The sequence below is a fragment of the Macrosteles quadrilineatus genome, unplaced genomic scaffold (assembly GCF_028750875.1).
Source record: "Macrosteles quadrilineatus isolate MER2022 unplaced genomic scaffold, UCM_ALF_1.0 Scaffold_3__2_contigs__length_128488019, whole genome shotgun sequence".
NCBI lineage: Eukaryota > Metazoa > Arthropoda > Insecta > Hemiptera > Cicadellidae > Macrosteles > Macrosteles quadrilineatus.
The window spans coordinates 94,633,591-94,653,176 of record NW_026542596.1 but is presented as its reverse complement, the minus strand read 5'-3'; the positions used below and the strand labels follow the sequence as shown (position 1 = coordinate 94,653,176).

General features: G+C 35.0%; 2 protein-coding genes across 2 annotated transcripts in view; one reads left to right on the top strand and one right to left on the bottom strand.

Annotated features, from left to right (window-relative positions):
• The window catches only part of LOC128988414 (kinesin-like protein unc-104), a 57,197-nt gene extending 42,766 nt beyond the window's left edge, over nt 1–14,431 (top strand). The window contains exons 26-36 of the mRNA XM_054409679.1: nt 932–1,083; nt 1,576–1,740; nt 2,411–2,631; nt 3,030–3,210; nt 6,222–6,445; nt 7,194–7,385; nt 8,231–8,316; nt 9,279–9,513; nt 10,034–10,170; nt 10,529–10,630; nt 11,230–14,431. Coding sequence (XP_054265654.1) covers nt 932–1,083; nt 1,576–1,740; nt 2,411–2,631; nt 3,030–3,210; nt 6,222–6,445; nt 7,194–7,385; nt 8,231–8,316; nt 9,279–9,513; nt 10,034–10,170; nt 10,529–10,630; nt 11,230–11,299 — 1,765 coding nt within the window. The 3' untranslated portion in view covers nt 11,300–14,431. The remainder of the gene's footprint in view (nt 1–931; nt 1,084–1,575; nt 1,741–2,410; nt 2,632–3,029; nt 3,211–6,221; nt 6,446–7,193; nt 7,386–8,230; nt 8,317–9,278; nt 9,514–10,033; nt 10,171–10,528; nt 10,631–11,229) is intronic.
• Nucleotides 14,432–15,600: 1,169 nt separating this feature from the next.
• On the bottom strand, nt 15,601–19,236 carry LOC128988413 (uncharacterized). Its single transcript, XM_054409678.1, has 3 exons — nt 18,778–19,236; nt 16,806–17,000; nt 15,601–15,909 (listed from the first exon to the last, which is right to left on the bottom strand). Exons 1-3 carry the CDS (start codon nt 19,112–19,114, stop codon nt 15,794–15,796), a joined length of 648 nt encoding a protein of 215 aa, XP_054265653.1. The 5' UTR covers nt 19,115–19,236; the 3' UTR covers nt 15,601–15,793.
• Nucleotides 19,237–19,586: the final 350 nt, after the last annotated feature.

The following is a 19,586-nucleotide window of genomic DNA, read 5'->3' as shown; positions in this document are numbered from 1 at the left end:
GAAGTCTGTGGCGTTACCGACTGAGCCACTGACTCAACAGTTGACAAAAACTATTGACTTACTTTTGACAACTACACTTTTACACATGTTAGGGCACATCATGTTATTAAATCGGGGCAACATTTTATCTTTCATTTTTTTAAACTTCTGTACAAGCACTTATTTTGCTGGTGCAGGGGAAATAATTTTGGATTATCGGTTTTTGGTGAGCCAACTTTGTCTTGTTTAGCTATGGAGTTATATAAAATGTGTTAACCATGTAACTAAACTTCATCTACACTCTAAATATTTAGAATTTGTAATTTGTCACTCAAAATCAATATTACCCAATTTTATTCTGGATATTTTCAATTCAATCACATTCATTACAAATCATTTAAGCACCTTTTTTCAATGTTGTATCGAATAGGCCTTTGGATTTTGTCATATCCCTTCAAAACTCCATTTCCTCCTTAATCTGCCAATTTCAATCCTCTTTTCCCTACTTCCCGTTTTACTTCATCTACTAAGCTTCTTCTAGATTTTTCTCTGTGTCTCCTTCCGTCTATCACTATCAACTCCGTTTTTATAAGAATATTTATAAATACTTACTCATATACAAGCTCCATTCAATAAGTGGCAGGACTAATTCACTGTAGCCCCAGCAGAGCAGTAAAGGGTGGTCCAATGGCTGGGTTCGATAGAGGGGCCATTCGACACAAAGGGCGTGACAAGACAATGAAAAAATACTCGGCACAAATATCGACCTCCTGTCTCAACAAATGCCCGTAGGGGACTGAATGGTGAAGGACCCCTCAATCGAACCCAACCGGTTGGACCCCCCTCCACCGCTCTGCTGGGGCTACAGTGAACCAGTCCCGATACTTATTGAATGAACCATTTACGGTATATCAGAGTGTGTTCTACATGTATGGTATTGTTTGTTCTACAGTGTTCGCCAGCCTCCCAAGAGGATGTTGCCACCGTCTATCCCCATTAGTCAGCCCGTCAGGTCTCCCAAGTTTGGAGTGTTACCATCTCCTTGCACTTCCCACGTACATGCCAAGTATGACGTTCTCGTCTGGTTTGAAATCTGCGAGCTCGGTGAGTCTGAAATTGGTTTTTGTTCCGTGTGTATTGGAAATAAAATCCTATACAAAGTATAGTGGTCTTTGAAAAGTGTGTTGTTAATGTAGAATTGTAGGGTTAGGGCTGTTTTTTTAACAACAAATATTTTAAGTAAGCTGCTTTGTTTGGCTTCCAAGACATATTCTAGCAGTAACTAAAGTGGTTTGTTCTTAGGCCAGTTAAGATAACTATAACAGATAAAACATCAATTGTAAACTATCCTATTGTAAATCTTAAGTTTATCTTATTGCATTGGATGTCTAAAACACTTGAGTGTTCTATGTTATTTTAACCATATAAAACATGGATGTAGTTGTGGTCGATAAAGTGATTGTTTAATTTTTTGTTTTGTTAGTAATAGTATTTAGATTAGGCAAACATTCTTCTAGAGTTTTTCCTCTTTATTTAATGTCTAACTTGCTTATCTTCACAATCCAACCCATAGCTTATCTACTCTGTATGTCTCAGCGCCCAACGGTGAGTACGTGCCAGCCGTGGTGGATCACAGTGATGATTTGCCGTGCCGAGGGTTGTTCCTGCTTCACCAAGGAATACAGAGGCGTATCCGCATCACTATCGTCCACGAACACGCTCCAGAACTGCGCTGGAAGGATGTACGGGAACTGGTCGTTGGTAGGTCTAGTCACTTTGATGTATTTGCTTTTAAGTTCACCTGTTGCTCACTTAGAAAATTGTAAATGACGTTAGATAATTTTCAAAGAATTAAAATAAATTTAAGTATGACCTCAACATAAAGGAATATAGGACTTATTCCCAAAGCCACTTAAGGTTGTCTTATAAATTGAAATCAGGTTGAAAGAAAATAACTCTAAAATTGCCTGCCTAGTTAAAGAAAGAAACTATTAACAACCAACACTTTAAAATAAGTACAAGTTTTAATGGAAAAATCTACCTCACACATGTAAGGGATAGACAATAGACATACCATATTTCTTCTACTTTGACTATACCTCATGAATCGGAATTTCTTCATGATCTTTTATTGTAATAGAATTATTTCTCTAAAAAAATCCATTTGAAAAAACTTATAAGCTACAGTACCTTCAAAACTGTAAAAATTTCTTAAATTACTATGCCTCAACATTTTTCCAGGGATTGGATTTGTAAACTTACTTTGCTAATCACCTCCTTGATCATATATTAGGAGAGCTATGAATTCAAGTTGATCTTGTGTCTCTTTATGCAATTACAATATACAGAATGAACTTATTGTGTATATTATACTGTACTGTACAAAATAATTTTTTATCAAATTTCTATAATTCCTCTTGTTAAATTCCAGGTCGTATCCGGAACACTCCTGAGCCAGAGGAAGAGGACAACGACAGCTCCGTGTTGTCCTTAGGGTTGTTCCCCGGAGAGCTGGTAGAGATCCCAGGCGATGACCGGGTCATGTTCCGGTTTGAGGCAGCCTGGGACTCCTCCCTACACAACTCCCCTATGCTCAACAGAGTGTCAGCCTACGGAGAGCAGATCTTTATGACCATCTCCGCATATATGGAGGTACGGATGGTTACTAGTTAAGTATCTGCTTTTTGGTGGTGTAGTGTAATCGTTAAGAAATGTCTTCACATTGTAAACATGTAAATTTAAGGGAAACAGTTTTTTAGGTGAACATTTTATCTACTGTTTTTTTGGTTGGGGATTTTTATGTCTATTTTTTTAAGATGACTGGTTTAACCTATTTTTAATTATATTATTAAATGAAATTCATTTGGAGATAGCTACAAAGTTTACCGTTGGACAGTAAGTCCGCTCAGTCACTACCAATGTCGTAGCATCTTGAAAATCACCTCCAAAGGTACATCATGAAGTGTCTACTTTGACCAACTTCCTAATGGACTATTCTTCTGACCTCAATGAAAAAATACTTTTAAATTATGCTTTTTTCTTCTTTTCAGTTGGAGAATTGCGGCCGGCCAGCCATAGTCACAAAGGACCTGAGTATGATTATCTACGGACGAGACGCACGTGTCGGGCCACGCTCTCTCAAACACCTGTTCTCCGGTAACTACCGCAACGCCGAGGCCAACCGTCTGTCCGGCGTGTACGAGCTGGTGCTGAAGCGGGCGTCTGAAGCAGGTAGTCCAGGTAGCAACCCTTAGATGCGCTCTCCCCCCACCCTGCCTCTGCACACTGGCTGACTGTCTACGCACCTCGGAAACTTTACCATTGTCTTTCTATTGCACCAGTTTTGATGCCAGTTATTTTCTAAGGGGAGTAAAAAATTTTCCCTGTAGAGTAAAAAAAATAAATAAGAGAAGACAATTTTTAAATTGGTATTGTGTCCTGTAGGAAGGATACAAAGGAAGGAGTGTTTTATGTACTCATTTATAAAAACCCATTATAAATGTCAATCTTCTAGATAACTCGACAAACCCCAAACTTGACAACCTCAGGATCTACAAATAGTCTAGTTAGTGAGGACTTAACTGTATTGAATTAAAGTGATACTCATTGAGCTTACTTTCATCAACAATAATGTATAATGCATTCCATAATCTATGAGTGTAATGAAATAATTTCTTTGTGACTTTGATCACTACTATCTACAGATCTTGGAGTGTGTTTTCACTGTGTTTTCGCATAGTCTATTATGTAAAATGAACTGGCTTAAACTTTTTTTAAACAGAAGACTCAAGTTTTGTGAGAGCCTGACAGTCCGCCATTGTGTATTTAGTGTGGCATGTGTTAGTTGTATCTTATGTTACACCCTGGCAGTATGTTGCCTCTAGTTGTAGAAGCAGTGTGTGTCATTGCCGTTGATACACTGATGCCAGCTTCATAAAGTTGTGCAAAATTGTATCGATACTTCAATTTTTCCTGGTTTTAGAGCTCAAATCGAAAAATTTGTGTGCTTTTTAGAACATGGAGAAAATTTTTTGCTAACTAGTTTCCAACTTTTTTCAGGTAAAAAACTATATGTCTCATATTGTCTCATTCTTTATTAAGTTAATTCGCATTGTAGTTTTGTGCATTGCCATTGCATTTTAAAATTGATTCATCAAAAGTTGTGACACTTTTATAAACTGTGTTGCAACTGGCATTAATGTGCCAACAAAGCTTTTATTTGCCGCCGTAGCAAAGATTGGTCTTTAAAGAGCTTTTTAGTGCTAAATTTGTAGATTGTTTCATATTTTGCATCAATTCACCAATTGCTTCTAAATAAATAAATGTCTTATTCAAGCTCAACACATTCTCAATTCTCATTGGATTAGTATATATTGTTAAGTTTTTTTTTTCATTTTCTGGTTTAAAATTTAAAAGACAGGATAAGTTTAACAGTCCATACATCAGAGAAGTCACAAACTTTATTTTAGTTACTTTATTTATTCATAGTGGTATTATTTTCTTGGGAAAAATATTGAAAATTGTGTTATTACTTGTTCACTAATGCGATACTCAAGATAAAAAGATGATTATTTGATAAATTGTTGTATAAACATCTTAAAACTACTACTATTTGTCATACTACTCAATCTGTAAGCTCCGCCTATTCTGAAATCGTTACAGAGTTGGGTCTTTTCCTACCAGCATTGACTATTGAATACTGAAGTAGACGTCCCCATCTATATGGACCAGCTGACGCAACTTTTTCATAAAAAAAGAACATAGTTGTATGAGCTAGTCACAGAATGTGATGGTGTCTAAAATTATATTTCTTATCTTATTATTTGTTGCTGGCATAGTTGATGGATCATAAGAGTTGCTATAGCTCACTCACAATAAGTCATTCACCAGTTTGACTTGGTAAAAGAGTTCATGTATTCGATAGAAATTAGTAATTTAGACCAGCGCAATCTGTCGGTGGCTCACATCAACTATGTCGATATTGTAAAAAAACTGGCAACCACTTTAACACGGGGATAAGATAAACTTTAACTAGTTGTATCAATAATCAATGCTACCAGCAACAGTTATTTCTTTTTCGTTTGGTTTTTCGACTATGTTTGTTTACTCATCTACTTAAAAACTGTCAGTTTTCGTCGTTGAACTATTTTTTCTTGTCACCAAAAGTTTACCTGCGTTTAAGACTATTATAATAATTGTGTTTATAGTTAATAGTCTTAGACGTAGTTAATTTATTAACTACACGTGTTATGTCTAACCCGAATTAAAATTTTGAATCCACCTATCTCCAAGAAAGGATTTGAATTTGTGATTCGATCAACTGGTTTTGAGAGTAAAATCTCAAACCCCTTATTCTATTTCACCGGCCATTTTTTTTTTTTTTTTTTTTTTTTTTTGTTACTAAAACCTAACCATTTCTTCAAGGCAGTAACCGTATTAATTTTTATCTTTTGGGAATTTGTTCATCAAAATTCTTAGAATATTAATGGCTATGATACAATATTCTCACAATAGCTCTGATATTATTCAACGATTCTGAAATTTTGGCGTAAACCGTTTTGAAATCAATTACAAGTTTTACAATTGATTTAAGATCAAGTAAACACACAGCAGATTCTCCATTTTATTTTGTAATTGCTGTATTTGGATTTGATAGGACTCAGTTATTCAGGGTTTTAATTCTATATTTTAAATTCTTAAATGTGATACAGAATAGAAGATTTGAGCATCCCCAATCCCCAACATCCACCCAAGCTGCTGCAACCCATGCATTTGTTTAAGCAAGAAAGTATTAAAGAAAGTTATTAAATTTTGTTTGTGAAATTTAAATAATCTAGGGATTTTGCTAAGGAAATCTTGGGGTGTTATGGGTATTGCAACAAATCATCATGATTGGAAGAAATGGTTAAAACTGAGATTCTGGCTAAACAAGTTTAGGAAGTCAGTCACAAGTCTTAAAATAAATAAAAATATAAGAAGTGTTATTAAGAATAGATTTTTTCAGCAGGTTCTGCATGATATTTTATACTTTAAGATTCATGCCTTTGTTTAAATTTAGGGATTGGATTGAAGATTTGAACATGAACCAAACTCGAGGGATGGTGAAGTTAGTCTCATCAACATTACCTCTCCTCTGAGGTTTATTTAACTAGCCGGTGCAACAGCGATTCAAGTGGATCTAAAAATCAATCCAGTGATGGCCTTTTTACTAAGGTTATGTATTTTGCACTGTTCCTCCGTAGGCGTACAGAGAAGACAGAGGCGAGTGTTGGACACGAGCTCCACGTACGTGCGAGGGGAGGAGAACCTACACGGGTGGAGGCCGAGGGGAGACAGCCTCATCTTCGACCACCAGTGGGAGCTGGAGAAACTCACTAGACTACAGGAGGTGGAGAAAGTACGACACACACTTCTGCTGAGGGAGCGACTGGGAGTGGACAAGGGACCCATCACCAAGTCTGAGAAGGTGCTATTGCTTTACCGATGATTAATGACTGAATGAGGAACCAGGCTATAATTATGTGGTATTTAAATCTGGCTCCCCTTCTAAACAAAGTTAAACTTTTCACTGTTATATTAATACTGCAAATCATATTAACAGTTTTAAGTAGGTAGGCCTAATTTTTTAAAGCCATACATACAAGAACACTCCAAATCAATAATGCTTATGTTGATTTTTTTAATGTAAGTAATTTGCATTTATGTGAAATCACGCAAACAACGACTGTTTGTACTACTACAACAATGTCTTGCTCTACTACAATCACAAACAGAACATGTTTTGTATCGTCCCAAATAATGTACAAAAGCATGGTAACTTTTGGAAGGAATTTGTCACAATGTTGCATCGTTCTCGGTTGCTCCTAATTGCTCCACGTCTCTCCTTCACTTGGCTCCATCACTTTTGCTTTGGCCTTCCTCTCGGTCGTCTTCCTTTAGGACTTCTCATTAGAACTTGTTTTCGTTTGATTTCTTTCTCTAAACATGCCCAGCCCATCTAATTCTTCATCAATTCAAAATACCTACCTTAATTTAGAGCCACTTGTAGCAAGATATACAGAATGAATATGCATGGTTTGAAATCAAAAGTTTACAAAATTCATGATGTAATCGCAGCATAAGCTAAGGTGAAAATATAAGCACTGTACTGTATATAAAACAAAATTATATGTCTCGAGTCTGCATGTTTCATCAGATATGTGATTGTATCGCAGGAGGTATGCAACATGGTGGCGAAAGCCAGCACGGAGAGCCGAGGCAGTCCTATCAAGATCCGCAGAGGCAGTTCCAGCGTGAGTGTGAGGAAGGACTCGGAGGACGTGTACGCTCCGTGGGAGATGACGGATAGAGAGAGGGAGCTGACCTCCAAGTGTGTCAAGTTGATACAAGGAAGGATCCCTTGCAAGGTAGGAAACTAGAATAAGAAAAACATAAGAATACACAACTAGTTTGAAAAACGGGCTGATTGAAGCGTATTTGTTTTTCTTACGTAGGCTTTTGTGGCTGTTGTCATCTGAGTACATGGTGGTGTTCGGCGTCAACTGTGTTGTCACTAATTAATATACTGTTGCCAGATGTTAAACCCTTATTGTGAAGTGGGGTCCTATGTGGCTAGGCTGAGACTAGAGTTTTTTGAATAGAGTCTAGCTAGATGATATAAAAAAGTCACTTAATTCTTCTTTATGTCCCATCATCCATTAGGACACTAGGCTCTAGGACAAAATAATTTTTCATATTGCTTGGCTAGAGGGTAGTGGCGTTATAACATAGCAAAAACCTATTTGTTATCAGTGGGATTTGAGAGCAGTGTGTATCTTTAAGTCCCTGTACTTTAATTTCCACCAGGCATGGTAGCAAAACTCAATCCATAAAAAAACACAATCTTTAACAACTTAATTAAAGTAAAATTTTTGTTTTCCATCAGTAGTAAAAGTTCTAAAGGTAATCTATACATTTAAATTTGCTGTTATTGTTCTAAAAGAATTTGATAAACTTTCAATAGAAAATCTTATTTTTGTATCCTTTTACTTTATGTGTGTACTTATGTGTTTTTACACATAAAATTAAGTTTGTGTTATAAGACACCACTTCAGGCCTAGTTGTTTTCCAATAAAAATAGTACTTGAACGTATATAGGTAGTAGACTGAGTCATTGCTTCACATAATGCTAGAGAATGGAATTTGGTTAGTTTCCTTGAAAAGTTTATATTTGAAAATAAAACCACCTGACAACGTTATGTCCTTGCCACAGGAACCTGTCAAACACGAGGACGTTTCTCCAGGAGAGGAGATGATGGACATGAACACAAGTGTTATCACTTCTCCAACTACTCATGAGTAAGTAATCTACTACTCTCTAACTCTTACTCTAAATTTAACCAATTAACAAAGCAAGTGTAGTGTTTCAAACTAAATGATTTGTGGTAGCAATTAAACACTGCCCCATCACCCTGCTGTATTCTTTAATTACAGTGTCCAATGGCTTTTTTACAATTTTGTTTGAAAACACAATGTCGTATTTGATCTAAATGATGTGTTTGTCTTTTTTGATTGCTCATCTATAAACCAAGAGCTTTCTTTAGAGACCTCTACCGAGTTTCTACACCCAGCCGTTCTCTCAAATTAGTGGAGACAAAGAAAAACAGTTTCAAATTAATATATAGATTATAGGTAGAATACTTTATGGTCAACAATATTTTCCTACAACTTTATCAGTTCTAGTAATTGTTTCACCATAGACTTCAGGATTGACGTACCTTACATTGTCAATTCTAGGTCTTGGGTGACTAGTTTCTTTTTTGGGAAAATGAATGGATGACTTTTCAAGAAAACTATTGTCATTATCAATAAACAAAAATCCATATTTAGCACACACGAACAATGATTCAAGTCCATGCATGTTTCATTAAACTTTATGTTCTGAAACGTAATTAATTATTTTAATCTGACATTCTTATGTTTTAAGGCAATCATTGGAACCTATAAAAAAAGTTAATAAAACAAAATTAATAAAAAAATTGTCATTCTGTCCCAGTAATCCATTACCAATTTGATAAAGTTGGCTATAGATTTCAGATTCACCCCTTTTAGATTTGGTGTCTTTCTTGTTCGACACTATTCATGTATGTATTTAGTATTTACAGATTTGTATCAAGATCATTTGATTTGATTTGTAACTTCACGAGGTCTATCTCAGTGCTATGCTTAGTAATGAGCAACACCATAGTAATATGAAAATTTTAAAGGGGAGTGGTTTGTCGCTACCTATTTTGCTGACTAACCTTACTTATGTGTTGCAGTGCTCTATCCAAGCTTATCTCGCCGGAGCGTGTGACACGGCCTGCGCTGCCCGAACACCTCAGTCTGCTGACGGAAAGTTGCGTGTCGGGTCAGAGCGTCGCACGCAGTGAGGACCAGACACTCGTGTTGTACGTTCCCGAGGTCGAGGAAATACGCATCAGCCCCGTGGTCGCGCGCAAGGGCTACCTCAACGTACTGGAGCAGAAGACCAACGGATGGAAGAAGCGATGGGTGGTAAGTCGCAACCACTGATTTTATGTTTTCAGCACTCTCACAAGTTCTTCAAGATTAGTTTTATGCAACAAATAGTATGTCGTTACTGTCACATGGTTCAAATGGTGTAGTGATCAGAACACATGAATTGTGAAATGGAGGGCAGGAAAACGGTTCTAGAGAACTTCCTAAGGAATAGCCCAATTATCTGTAATTATGTGATCTTGTATGGTTTGCTAGTTTAAAGTTTGTTAAAAATAGATTAGGCGATACATACTTTTTTTTGTCATATTGAAAAGTAAGTTTATGAATAAGTTTTTGTTCAAAAAGATTCAAAGGTGTAATTAGTAAGAAATAAGTACTATACCTAGTTTGTATTGCTTTTTTGAGAAAATCAAACAAATATGACATCATTAAATCCTTCTTTTCTCCTTGCTATAACTTGAATGTTGCATATGATGAATGTTTGCAGGTGTTTGGTTTGAGTAAATTGTACTATACTCAAAAGATAGCTGACATGTTACATGTTTGTTTGCTATAGACTGTCCGAAGGCCGTATGTGTTTATTTTCCGAGATGAGAAGGACCCTGTAGAGCGAGCCCTCATCAACTTGGCGACAGCTCAGGTCGAGTACTCGGAGGACCAACAGGCCATGGTCAAGGTCCCAAACACATTCAGGTAACAACCAGTTTAAATATTGTGAATACGTTAATGTAGACTGATAATGGCAGAGGGTTGAAAATTGAAGAAGTGATTGCTGTTTCAATAACTGGCTTTTAAAGCATACAGTAAATACTCATCACAATCCCTATGTACTGTTTTCAAAACTGTTGTTAAGTTATTCTTTATTATGATCTCACTTAAAATGTGTCTGATGTTTAGTGGCGATTAAAATTTTAGTTTCTACGATTTCTATCAGAAAGACTTGCAATTTGAATGTTGCATGGAATGGTATGAACCAAGTTTCACTTTCTCAAACACCAAGTAGCCATTGCATTGTTGTTGGCTACTGTATTAATAACTATTAATTTTTCAGTGTGGTTACAAAACATCGCGGTTACCTGATGCAGACTTTGGGAGACAAGGAAGTTCACGACTGGCTCTACGCTATCAACCCACTTCTGGCCGGACAGATCAGGTAAAACAAATAGATAAAAACGTTCTGTCACTACTTTATTGTCTGATTTCAATAATCAGTTGTGCAAATTTACTTTGAAGATAAGGATCTTCTCAAATACAATTTGGGGTGTATGAATATACTAAAGCTAACACTGTTTCTGTGGTATCACAACTGTTAGGATAGTGTACTAAATAATGTCTAGTATTCGAGTAGCTTGATTATTGCCATTCTCACAGTTTGTAGCTGCCTAATCCCATAATAAACAGGTGATCTAATTCATCAAGTAAGTTAACATCGACTGTCTCTCGTATGTAATCTGTTTGGATATTTGACAGTGACACAGACTTCTAAGTATTATTGTAAACAAACAAAAAGTCTTTGTAATCAACAGATATTCCTTTCAAAATGCTATTCTTTTCTACTAATGGAAATATTTTACCAGTGTAAGTAGTAAAAACAGTTTTAGTGAAACATCTTAAAAGAGGTACATATACACACCATAACTAAGAGGTTCCAATATTTCTTGTAAAACCCCTGTTGCTATCGCTAAGGGTATTTCCAAACTAACTTTTTAGAAAAGATTTTGAAGTTTAAATCGTAACCCTAACTTGTTGCAGGTCCAAACTCGCACGACGCCCGACCCTCCCAGTAAACCCCTCCAACCAGACGCCAGAACTCGTCAAGTGATTTCATTCCCTCATCCAACATTACCTAGTTACTCTAGGCTCTCGTCCGAGAGCGTGTTAAGTTGTATTTTGCAGCATTTAAATGTTATGCACAGTATTAATTTTATAAATGTTATTTTGTCACTTATTTTGCTACTGTAGCTATGTATATTGAAAGAATTTGGGTTGTGAACTAGCTTGAGCTTTTGCAAGTTTGAAATGTATATTTATATTTCAGAAAGGTTTTTGTTTTGTAACCGTAACGATAGAACAGATATTGTTTACGTACCAAATCAAACGGGCTGATCTCCAACTGGCTCGACTATTCATGTTAGGTGTAACTTGTCTAGTGTACTTTACTCATTCGTATTGTTGATATTAGATACCGTTTAGTTTTGTTTGCTAAAGAACTCGTGTATTTCTAAAGTGTTAACACCAATTTTATTACAGTTCTGATAATTTCTCGTACTTTCCTTTACGGATGAACCAATGTGGTCTGTACTTGAATTCCTAGTTGTGATTAACTCGTTCTCTCACTGTTCAAGCTGTTTCAAAATATTGTACAATAATCTATATTTGTGACAGTATTTTGGATATCAACATTAGTCGTAAATTGAAAGGTTCTCAACGTATAACAGATTATATTATTTTTAAAGTCTTGTCTTGGGTGATATTATGTTTTCCTGCTCATGATATTTGTGTATAACATTTTCCTGTTAGTAATTTGTTTAGAATTTTCGTTTTGTGTTTTGCCACACCCTAAAAAGTGCAAAATATCTACTTAAAGCCTAAAAGTATGAAATGTATAAACCAAAACTTGGAAAGCAAGACATAAGCTCAATTGCGCTTAAGCCAAATGTAGGAAAGCTTGAATCTACTCACTAGTTTCTTCACTCAATTATTTGAGTTTACAACATTCAAGCTGGATTACAAAGATGTGATTTACTAGTTTATTTGTACCATTTTATTTTCCAAAATTTATTTTAATGCTATCGTTATGTTGTAAAAATTTTTATTTTTATTTTTTGCAGTCCAAAGTAGACTAAAATGATCAAATGAACAGTAGCAATCGTGGCAGAGGGAAATCAACAGTTATTTTATTATCATGGATAAGTTCTAAGGAATGTACAATTAAAACCTTGATTGATGCATTTCAAAATACATTCCACTTTTCCATACATAGTATGGCAAGTCTTTCAAGGGGATTATTTTATTCACTATTGAAGTAGTCAAAGTTTTAAATGAATTATCTATAGTCAGTTCAAGTGTTTACATTATAATTCTTGTTTCTAAATGTTACAGTTTCTTTTTGTACTTTTAAGTGGATACTTTTTTCTGCAGGTTATGCCAATGAACATAAAAAACTGTGCAATCCAAGAAACAACTTCATTTCTAGTCATATTTAAACTCTTATAATTTTTTTTTTAAGATATCAACTTTGTGATGTGTAGGCCTACACAGTCAAATATTTAAAAAAGCAAGAGTTTAAATTATAATCTTTTACTCAAACAAGCAACTGTGTAAATGGGGTGCTTTGGTAATCTAAAGTTCACCCACATTTCACTGAGTTGCTATTTTTCAACTTTTTATAAGATGTTTGCTTTTGGTTTTAATTGTTTATTACTATAATGTATATGTAGGTAGCGAAGCACTACCAAATCTCACCCTCGTATTTTTTTCTGCATAGGAAAGAACGCAATGTGACGGCTGTAGTTTATTTTTATTTGTAATGTTGTGATAAACTCTTTTTGATTATTAGGTTAGTTAAACAAGCTTTAATAATTGTAAATTAATTTATTCAGTGTGCCTCTATCAACTTGTTTGCATCAGGAAATAAACCATGCATTCCATAAGTACATGTGTTATAAAAACGTAAATATTTACTCAAAGTATAAGGTTGTTGTATTAAAATACAATGTGCTTTCGAGTTTTAAGTATTATATCTTAAAACAAAACTACTCTTACCAAAATATAGACGTAAATTGTAATTCTATTTGTATTTTATTTAATTTGTAGTAAAGTATCATTCCATCTTAGTCTGTATTCAAATTACTTCAAAAACTTGAAAAACCAAAGATGTTAAAGATGAACTTTCTTTGCCTAGATAAAATCATTTAGAATTATATGTGAAAAGAGCTACCAGTTTTAGACAAAACTTGCTTTAATATTTCAATATAATCAAATTGTAAGTAATATTTCATGATTTTTAATCTATTTAGACAATATAAATTTTGAAAATTTGATGCGCTATTTTTATATTTAACATAAGGTGTGGCGTATACTAACCTTTTTTAAAAAGTGTACCTTTGAAAAGCTTTTACTTTTCCTCATTAGAAAAGTCTCAAAATATATGTTACTCTTATCTCATTTTCTAACTTAAAATTCCATCAAGATCAATGTTAGTGTGAAATCAATACTGTTATTTTGTTAATGTAACATTGATTATACTCTTGGTCAAGTATGTATTATTTAATCAGATGTAACAATATTTTCTTACTAAAGTGTAACATTCCAGTACTAAAAATTTGCTGTACATTTTCTTTTATTGCGTTATGCAATTTGATGTTATTTTAAATCATTACGGATTAATTGTCTAACCAATTATGGTGCAATTTATTATCAATTTTTGTGATATTTTTTCTAGTCATTTCGTTTTGGTGCCAATCAAATGAAAATTTTAGTTTGGAGTTGTCTCTCAAAATTAGTTTCTCAAATTCTGTGCCATATTATTACCAAGTGACCTTTTATTTGTATTGAGTTAAAAATGGAATCCATATTTTGCCAATATCCATTACCTAATATGATATTCCAGTTCCATTATAATATTTTCCAACTAACATGTAATTAATATCATCAAGATTAATTTCTTGAAAAAAACTTTATATTTCCTAGTAAAATCATTAGTTTTGAATAAAATCGGAACTACAAAATCATTACCAAAAAAAGGTCACTGAAATTGAATCCTTAAGTTTAAATCATAGTTAAATCAATCTCCTATATTTATGTAATTTTTCCTTGTGATTCCTGTACCTAGTTTAATCAGTTGTTAGAAACCAAGTGATTTAGAGAATTTAATTTGTAATATTGTAAATTATTGATACTGCTACAATACTGAAAATATGAATGTATTAAATGAATTCGTCAATAAAAATCAATAAAATTGAGGAGTAATTTTTAACCCATTAAAACTACTTTAATAATTTTGTATTCTGTTAATTTTATACAAGTGATTTATCTCATGACAATTTTAATTTTTGTTTCGGACAGTTATACAGGGTTATTTAAAATTAATGGTGCAAAACTTAACGGTTGGTAGGTGAGGTATCCGTGATTTCAATTAGCTGATTGTTACACCAATGGAAAGGGAGTGTTTATAAGTTAGTTTTGACAAGGTTATGTTTGATCTCAGTTACTTAATTGAGTACCACAAAGCCTGTCAACAAAATCTAAGAATATCAGTAAGATTTGAAGCTATCATGGCAAAAATCTGTGCGTTTTGGTTTGTCAGTAGACTTTAATGCTTATAATAACTGCAGTTTGTATAGATTTTGTTTCAAACGCTTGCGTAAACCCGTGGCCTGCGGTATGTTAAGTTCCTTACCAGCTTTGACTGTTGAGGTTTTTTTTTGGACTCCGCACAAACTTAGCTTCGATTCTCTCCACAGCGTCTGGCGGAGTCTGAGTCCACGGTGTCTGACGGCACAAACTCTTACCAGCATAAAAAACATCCAATTGCCTTGAATACCTCAACCAACGAGCGTTGCAGTTCCTATGTTGAGCCTTCTTCCTAAATTTGGTTCTACTGAACACTAACAATAACATTAGTACAAATAAACCCTAAAATACAAAATGCATTTTCTTGTTTTGGAGAAGACTTTGTTGGCAGGCTTCGTGGTACTCAACTAAGCAACTGAGACAAAACCTAACCTTGTCAAAACAAACTTAGTAACACACCCTTTCCATTGTTGTAACCATCGGCTGTTTGAAATCACGAAAACGGACATACCAACTGTTAAGTTTTGCACCATTCTTTTTAAATAACCCTGTATATCCTGTATATTGTTTACCCATTTAGTTAATTGATGAATTATGATTATTGGATTCAAAATATAACAAATTAATATGGATAATGTTAAGGTACATTCAATAAATTAACTTTGCCTGTTGAAATAAAGAATTTTCATTTCACTAAATTATCTATTTAGTTTTTTAACAATCACAAAGGTACAGCTTGTACGATATCATATAAAAGAACAAGTTGTACAAACTCTTTTATTTTTTTCTCTTCTCAGTTTGTTAAATAGATCTCAGTGAGATTGAAGAAGGTCTTTCCTATAAAAGTTTTCTTAGTTTTACATGAAGTCTTTCAATTTATAATGTTTCATTTAACAAAATACATGACCATTAAAAGTACATGTACATCAAGTATGTAAATATTATAATAATTTTAAATGTGAACGTAGTAAAAGGCCCATTGATTAATTTTGTTTTCATGTTTTTCTGTGTTTGTTGATGATCATTTCTGAGGAGATTCTCGCCTATCCGAGCTTCCTTGTGAAGTATTTAGTGGAGAGTTCTGTCTTTCCCGTTGTTTACTGGCATTGAAGGATCGTTCACTTGCCATATTGTAAACTGTAATCAAAGGTTAAAGATTTAAAAGTATCACGAGGGTTTCACTTATTGAGGAGTACTTTATTATTTTTGTATGTTAACTTTTAACTTTGATAACAGGCCTATTATTTAAAAATAATTAAAGATTCTTTGCACCAATAATGTTAATTTTTTATATCGTCTGAAGTTCGTGTTCGTTGTTGTTGTTTATGTAACAACACTTGTATAGAATACAGAGTTTAAGAATATAGTGTAATTTTCTGAAGTTGTAAAGCCGGAGGCCATCTTCTCTTACTCAAGAACTAATACAGTTTTTTATCATACAAATTATTAAAAAATACTAAAAGTCAATAATAAAAACCTGCATAACTTTCCACTTTCTAGAACTACGTCGACGAAACACAAACAGCATTACAAGATCAGTTTCGTACTCCAGTTGGCCTAGTCCTCCGTGACCTACTACAGCGTATACGAAGCATCCCCTGGGTGGCGGATGGTGGTCGATAGATCTATCGGTAGTCCTCTTGGCAAGGTCTGACAGACCCACTAGCCCTGAGTAGGAGTGGCCCTCCACACATATTGGAGGTTGAGTATAGGGCTAACAATCCTATCCTATCAAAATGCCTTGAAAATGGATAGATAAATAGATTTAGACCCAAGCTTGGGTTTGGACCCAGAAGGGCTTGGGAATTAAACATGAAAACACTGGCAGTGGAAGGCAAGGTGGATATTGTGAAAAGAGCTAGCTGCATTCAGAGTTTATGTGGCTGCACTTCAAGAAACAAAAAGGCCTTTCTGAGGAAAAATCAATACAAAAAAGTTACCATACATTATATATTGGCTGTGATTACTGTTGCAGACTCCTATCCTGAAGTAGGTTTTGTAATAAAAAAATCTGTTTTAAAATCTAGTCTTACCAGATGGACTGTCATTCTCTTCAATATCATAGTATTCATTGCCCTCTTCCCAGAAGCGAACCTTGATATTAGTTTTACGAGGTCTCAAAGGTCCTGTCAACCACTCACGATTTGCCTCTTCGGCCTTTTCTAAGTGAATGTACGGGTCATCCACCGGCAACATATCTGCACCATATGGCTCACCAGGATTTAGATCTGAAAAAGTTGGGATCCCTTAATCTTATTCAATAAGAAACATTGTCAAGTTATCATGATAAATTTTGTATTTGTAGATTTTTAGGTTAAGTGAGTATATTTTGATGCTGAAAAAGTGTTCATATGTTTTATTGTTCTTTAGTTTTTTCAGTGTCTTTGCCAGTGGCGTTTTCAATAAAAGTACTGTATATCTCTCAATGCTTTCAAGGGAAGGTGGTGTGAACCCCATATTGCACCAAAGAATAAAACGCTAACCACTAGGCTACCAACTCCCCTATAGATAGAGTTAGCATACTCAAAAAGTCAGTTTTTTTTTTAATTGTAATTTTTAATTGCCAGTGTTTTTTAAATTGATATTGCAAAGTCAAGGTCCTCCAGATGCTCTCTCAGCCCCCAATGCACTCCCCTTTGCCTGTTACGCGTGGCTTTCCTCATCAGTCATCACTGAGTCCAACACCAAAAGGAAGAAGATCAGGAGCATATAGTCACAGCGGAAGGAGGAGCAAAAGAGGATTTTTATTCAACTATACCCTCTCTGGCGAAATAGAAATTTATTGGCCAGGACAAACATCCTCATTTTTAACTCTTGTGTCAAATCCGTCCTCCTGTATGCCACCGAGACTTGAAAGATGGACAGAAATAGTACCTCACAGCTCCAAGTTTCTGTTAGCAGATGCCTGCGGCGAATATTAAAAGAGTGTTCTGGCCAAACACTATCTCAAATGAGCAGCTATGGGAATGCACAGGTCAACAAAAGATAGACTTAGAGATTCGAAGGAAGAAGTGGAGGTGGCTAGGACACACCCTTCGAAATCCCAACACTGCCATTGAGACTAAGGCGTTAGAGTGGAACCCGCAAGGGACACGAAAGAGAGGAATACCTTGCGGCACCTGGAGAAGAACAGTGGAGAAAGAGGCTGTGAGCATAGGAAGAACTTGGGATCAGCTGAGACCTGGCACAAGATAGGGTTGGCTGGCAAGCTCTTCTGGACATGCTCCTAGCAAGGAGCTACAGGAGATACCTAATTCAAGTGAGTCAAGTCATTGCTGATACCTATCGCGTTTTAATCTTCTACAAGAAGGATATAATTTAAGCATGTCGTCTATGTATTAAATGACGACTTGAATAGTTTGTTTACAGTTCAGAGACCATTATATTCACTGAATGCAACTATGAAAAGGCAGTTACATTGGTTAAACATTTATATATAAATTTTAAAATAATAAAGTAATAAATATTGTAAACAGTTTCCCTTCCACCTTGGTTATTAATATTGCATGAAAAGTACCCTATACAATACATCCATATGGATGTCAAAATGAGGTAATTACATCAGAAAGTAAAAAGTCTCAAAATTTACATGGTAGTAAATTCTCTATTTAGGAATAGGGAATACTTTTACATTTTAACCAAATAATGATTTAGTACGACATATCAGTATGCATCTAGGGTCACGAGTGAAACTGTGCTCATACTCTTCCCAGTTCTTAATTCATGTATCCAAATAGTCCACTCCGGGCTGCAACCAACTAAAACTTAGTCGGTTTCTACAGAATTTGTTGAATTTACATATCGTCCTGTAACTTTAATAGAATATATACCTAATACTTATATGTGCTGGACTATAATGTTTTCCTGAACAACTGGGCCAAGTTTAAGCCACCTGTATGAGTTCAGGGTCTCACTAGAGGAGGGTACATACATTACTAGCTGGAACACCCACAAATATTATTTTCCTGTTTACGAAGTTGATCTACCTCAAGACCTACTACTTACAAAGTTCACCATCGATTTCCAAATCGTCATCTGAAAAATCCGGATCGGATTCTGGATTGAAGGTGTGGGAAGACTGGGTGGGATAGGAATGACCCCTACCATGGATATGATCCGTGGATGAATTACTTCCATAATGTCCACCTTGGATCTCATTATGTCCACTTTCATTTCCATGAAGTCCTCCTAGACTTCCATGATGTTCTCCTAGACTTCCATGATGTCCTCCTTGACTCCCATGATGCCCTGCTTGCCCGCTTTGACCCCTGTTGTATCCATCTCCTTGATGATTGCCAGCATTATTCTGATTGGAAAAACCACCTCCTCCACTTCCCTTCATGGTGATGTTTATGGTTCAATTTACATGCAAAAATCAAGATGAATTATAAATTTAATATTTTGGTGTTGAACAGGTTATAAATTACTCTTCTATTTTGACAGTGTTCTGTTTTCACATAATGTTTGCCCATGTGATTTTTTATTTTAGAGAACCAACAGAAGGGGGTAAATAGTTCTAAATGATGATAGTTAAACAATTTCAATTTTCATTTCTTATAGATACAGGGTGTTTTTTAAACGCAACCCAAATTACAAATACTGTACCTGAAGGAAAACACTGTTTAACGACAAAACAAGCTCACATTTTGGTATCCCTGTATTCTTTATTTCATTGCTAATCAGCTGATATGAATTGTTATCTATGAGTTTTAGTGTTATTGGGAATATGGGAATTTATTGTGAATAAGCCTTAGCTTGGGGTTTGAGCTTACAAAAAGACAACATATTACCATAGATAAAACATATTACGTATT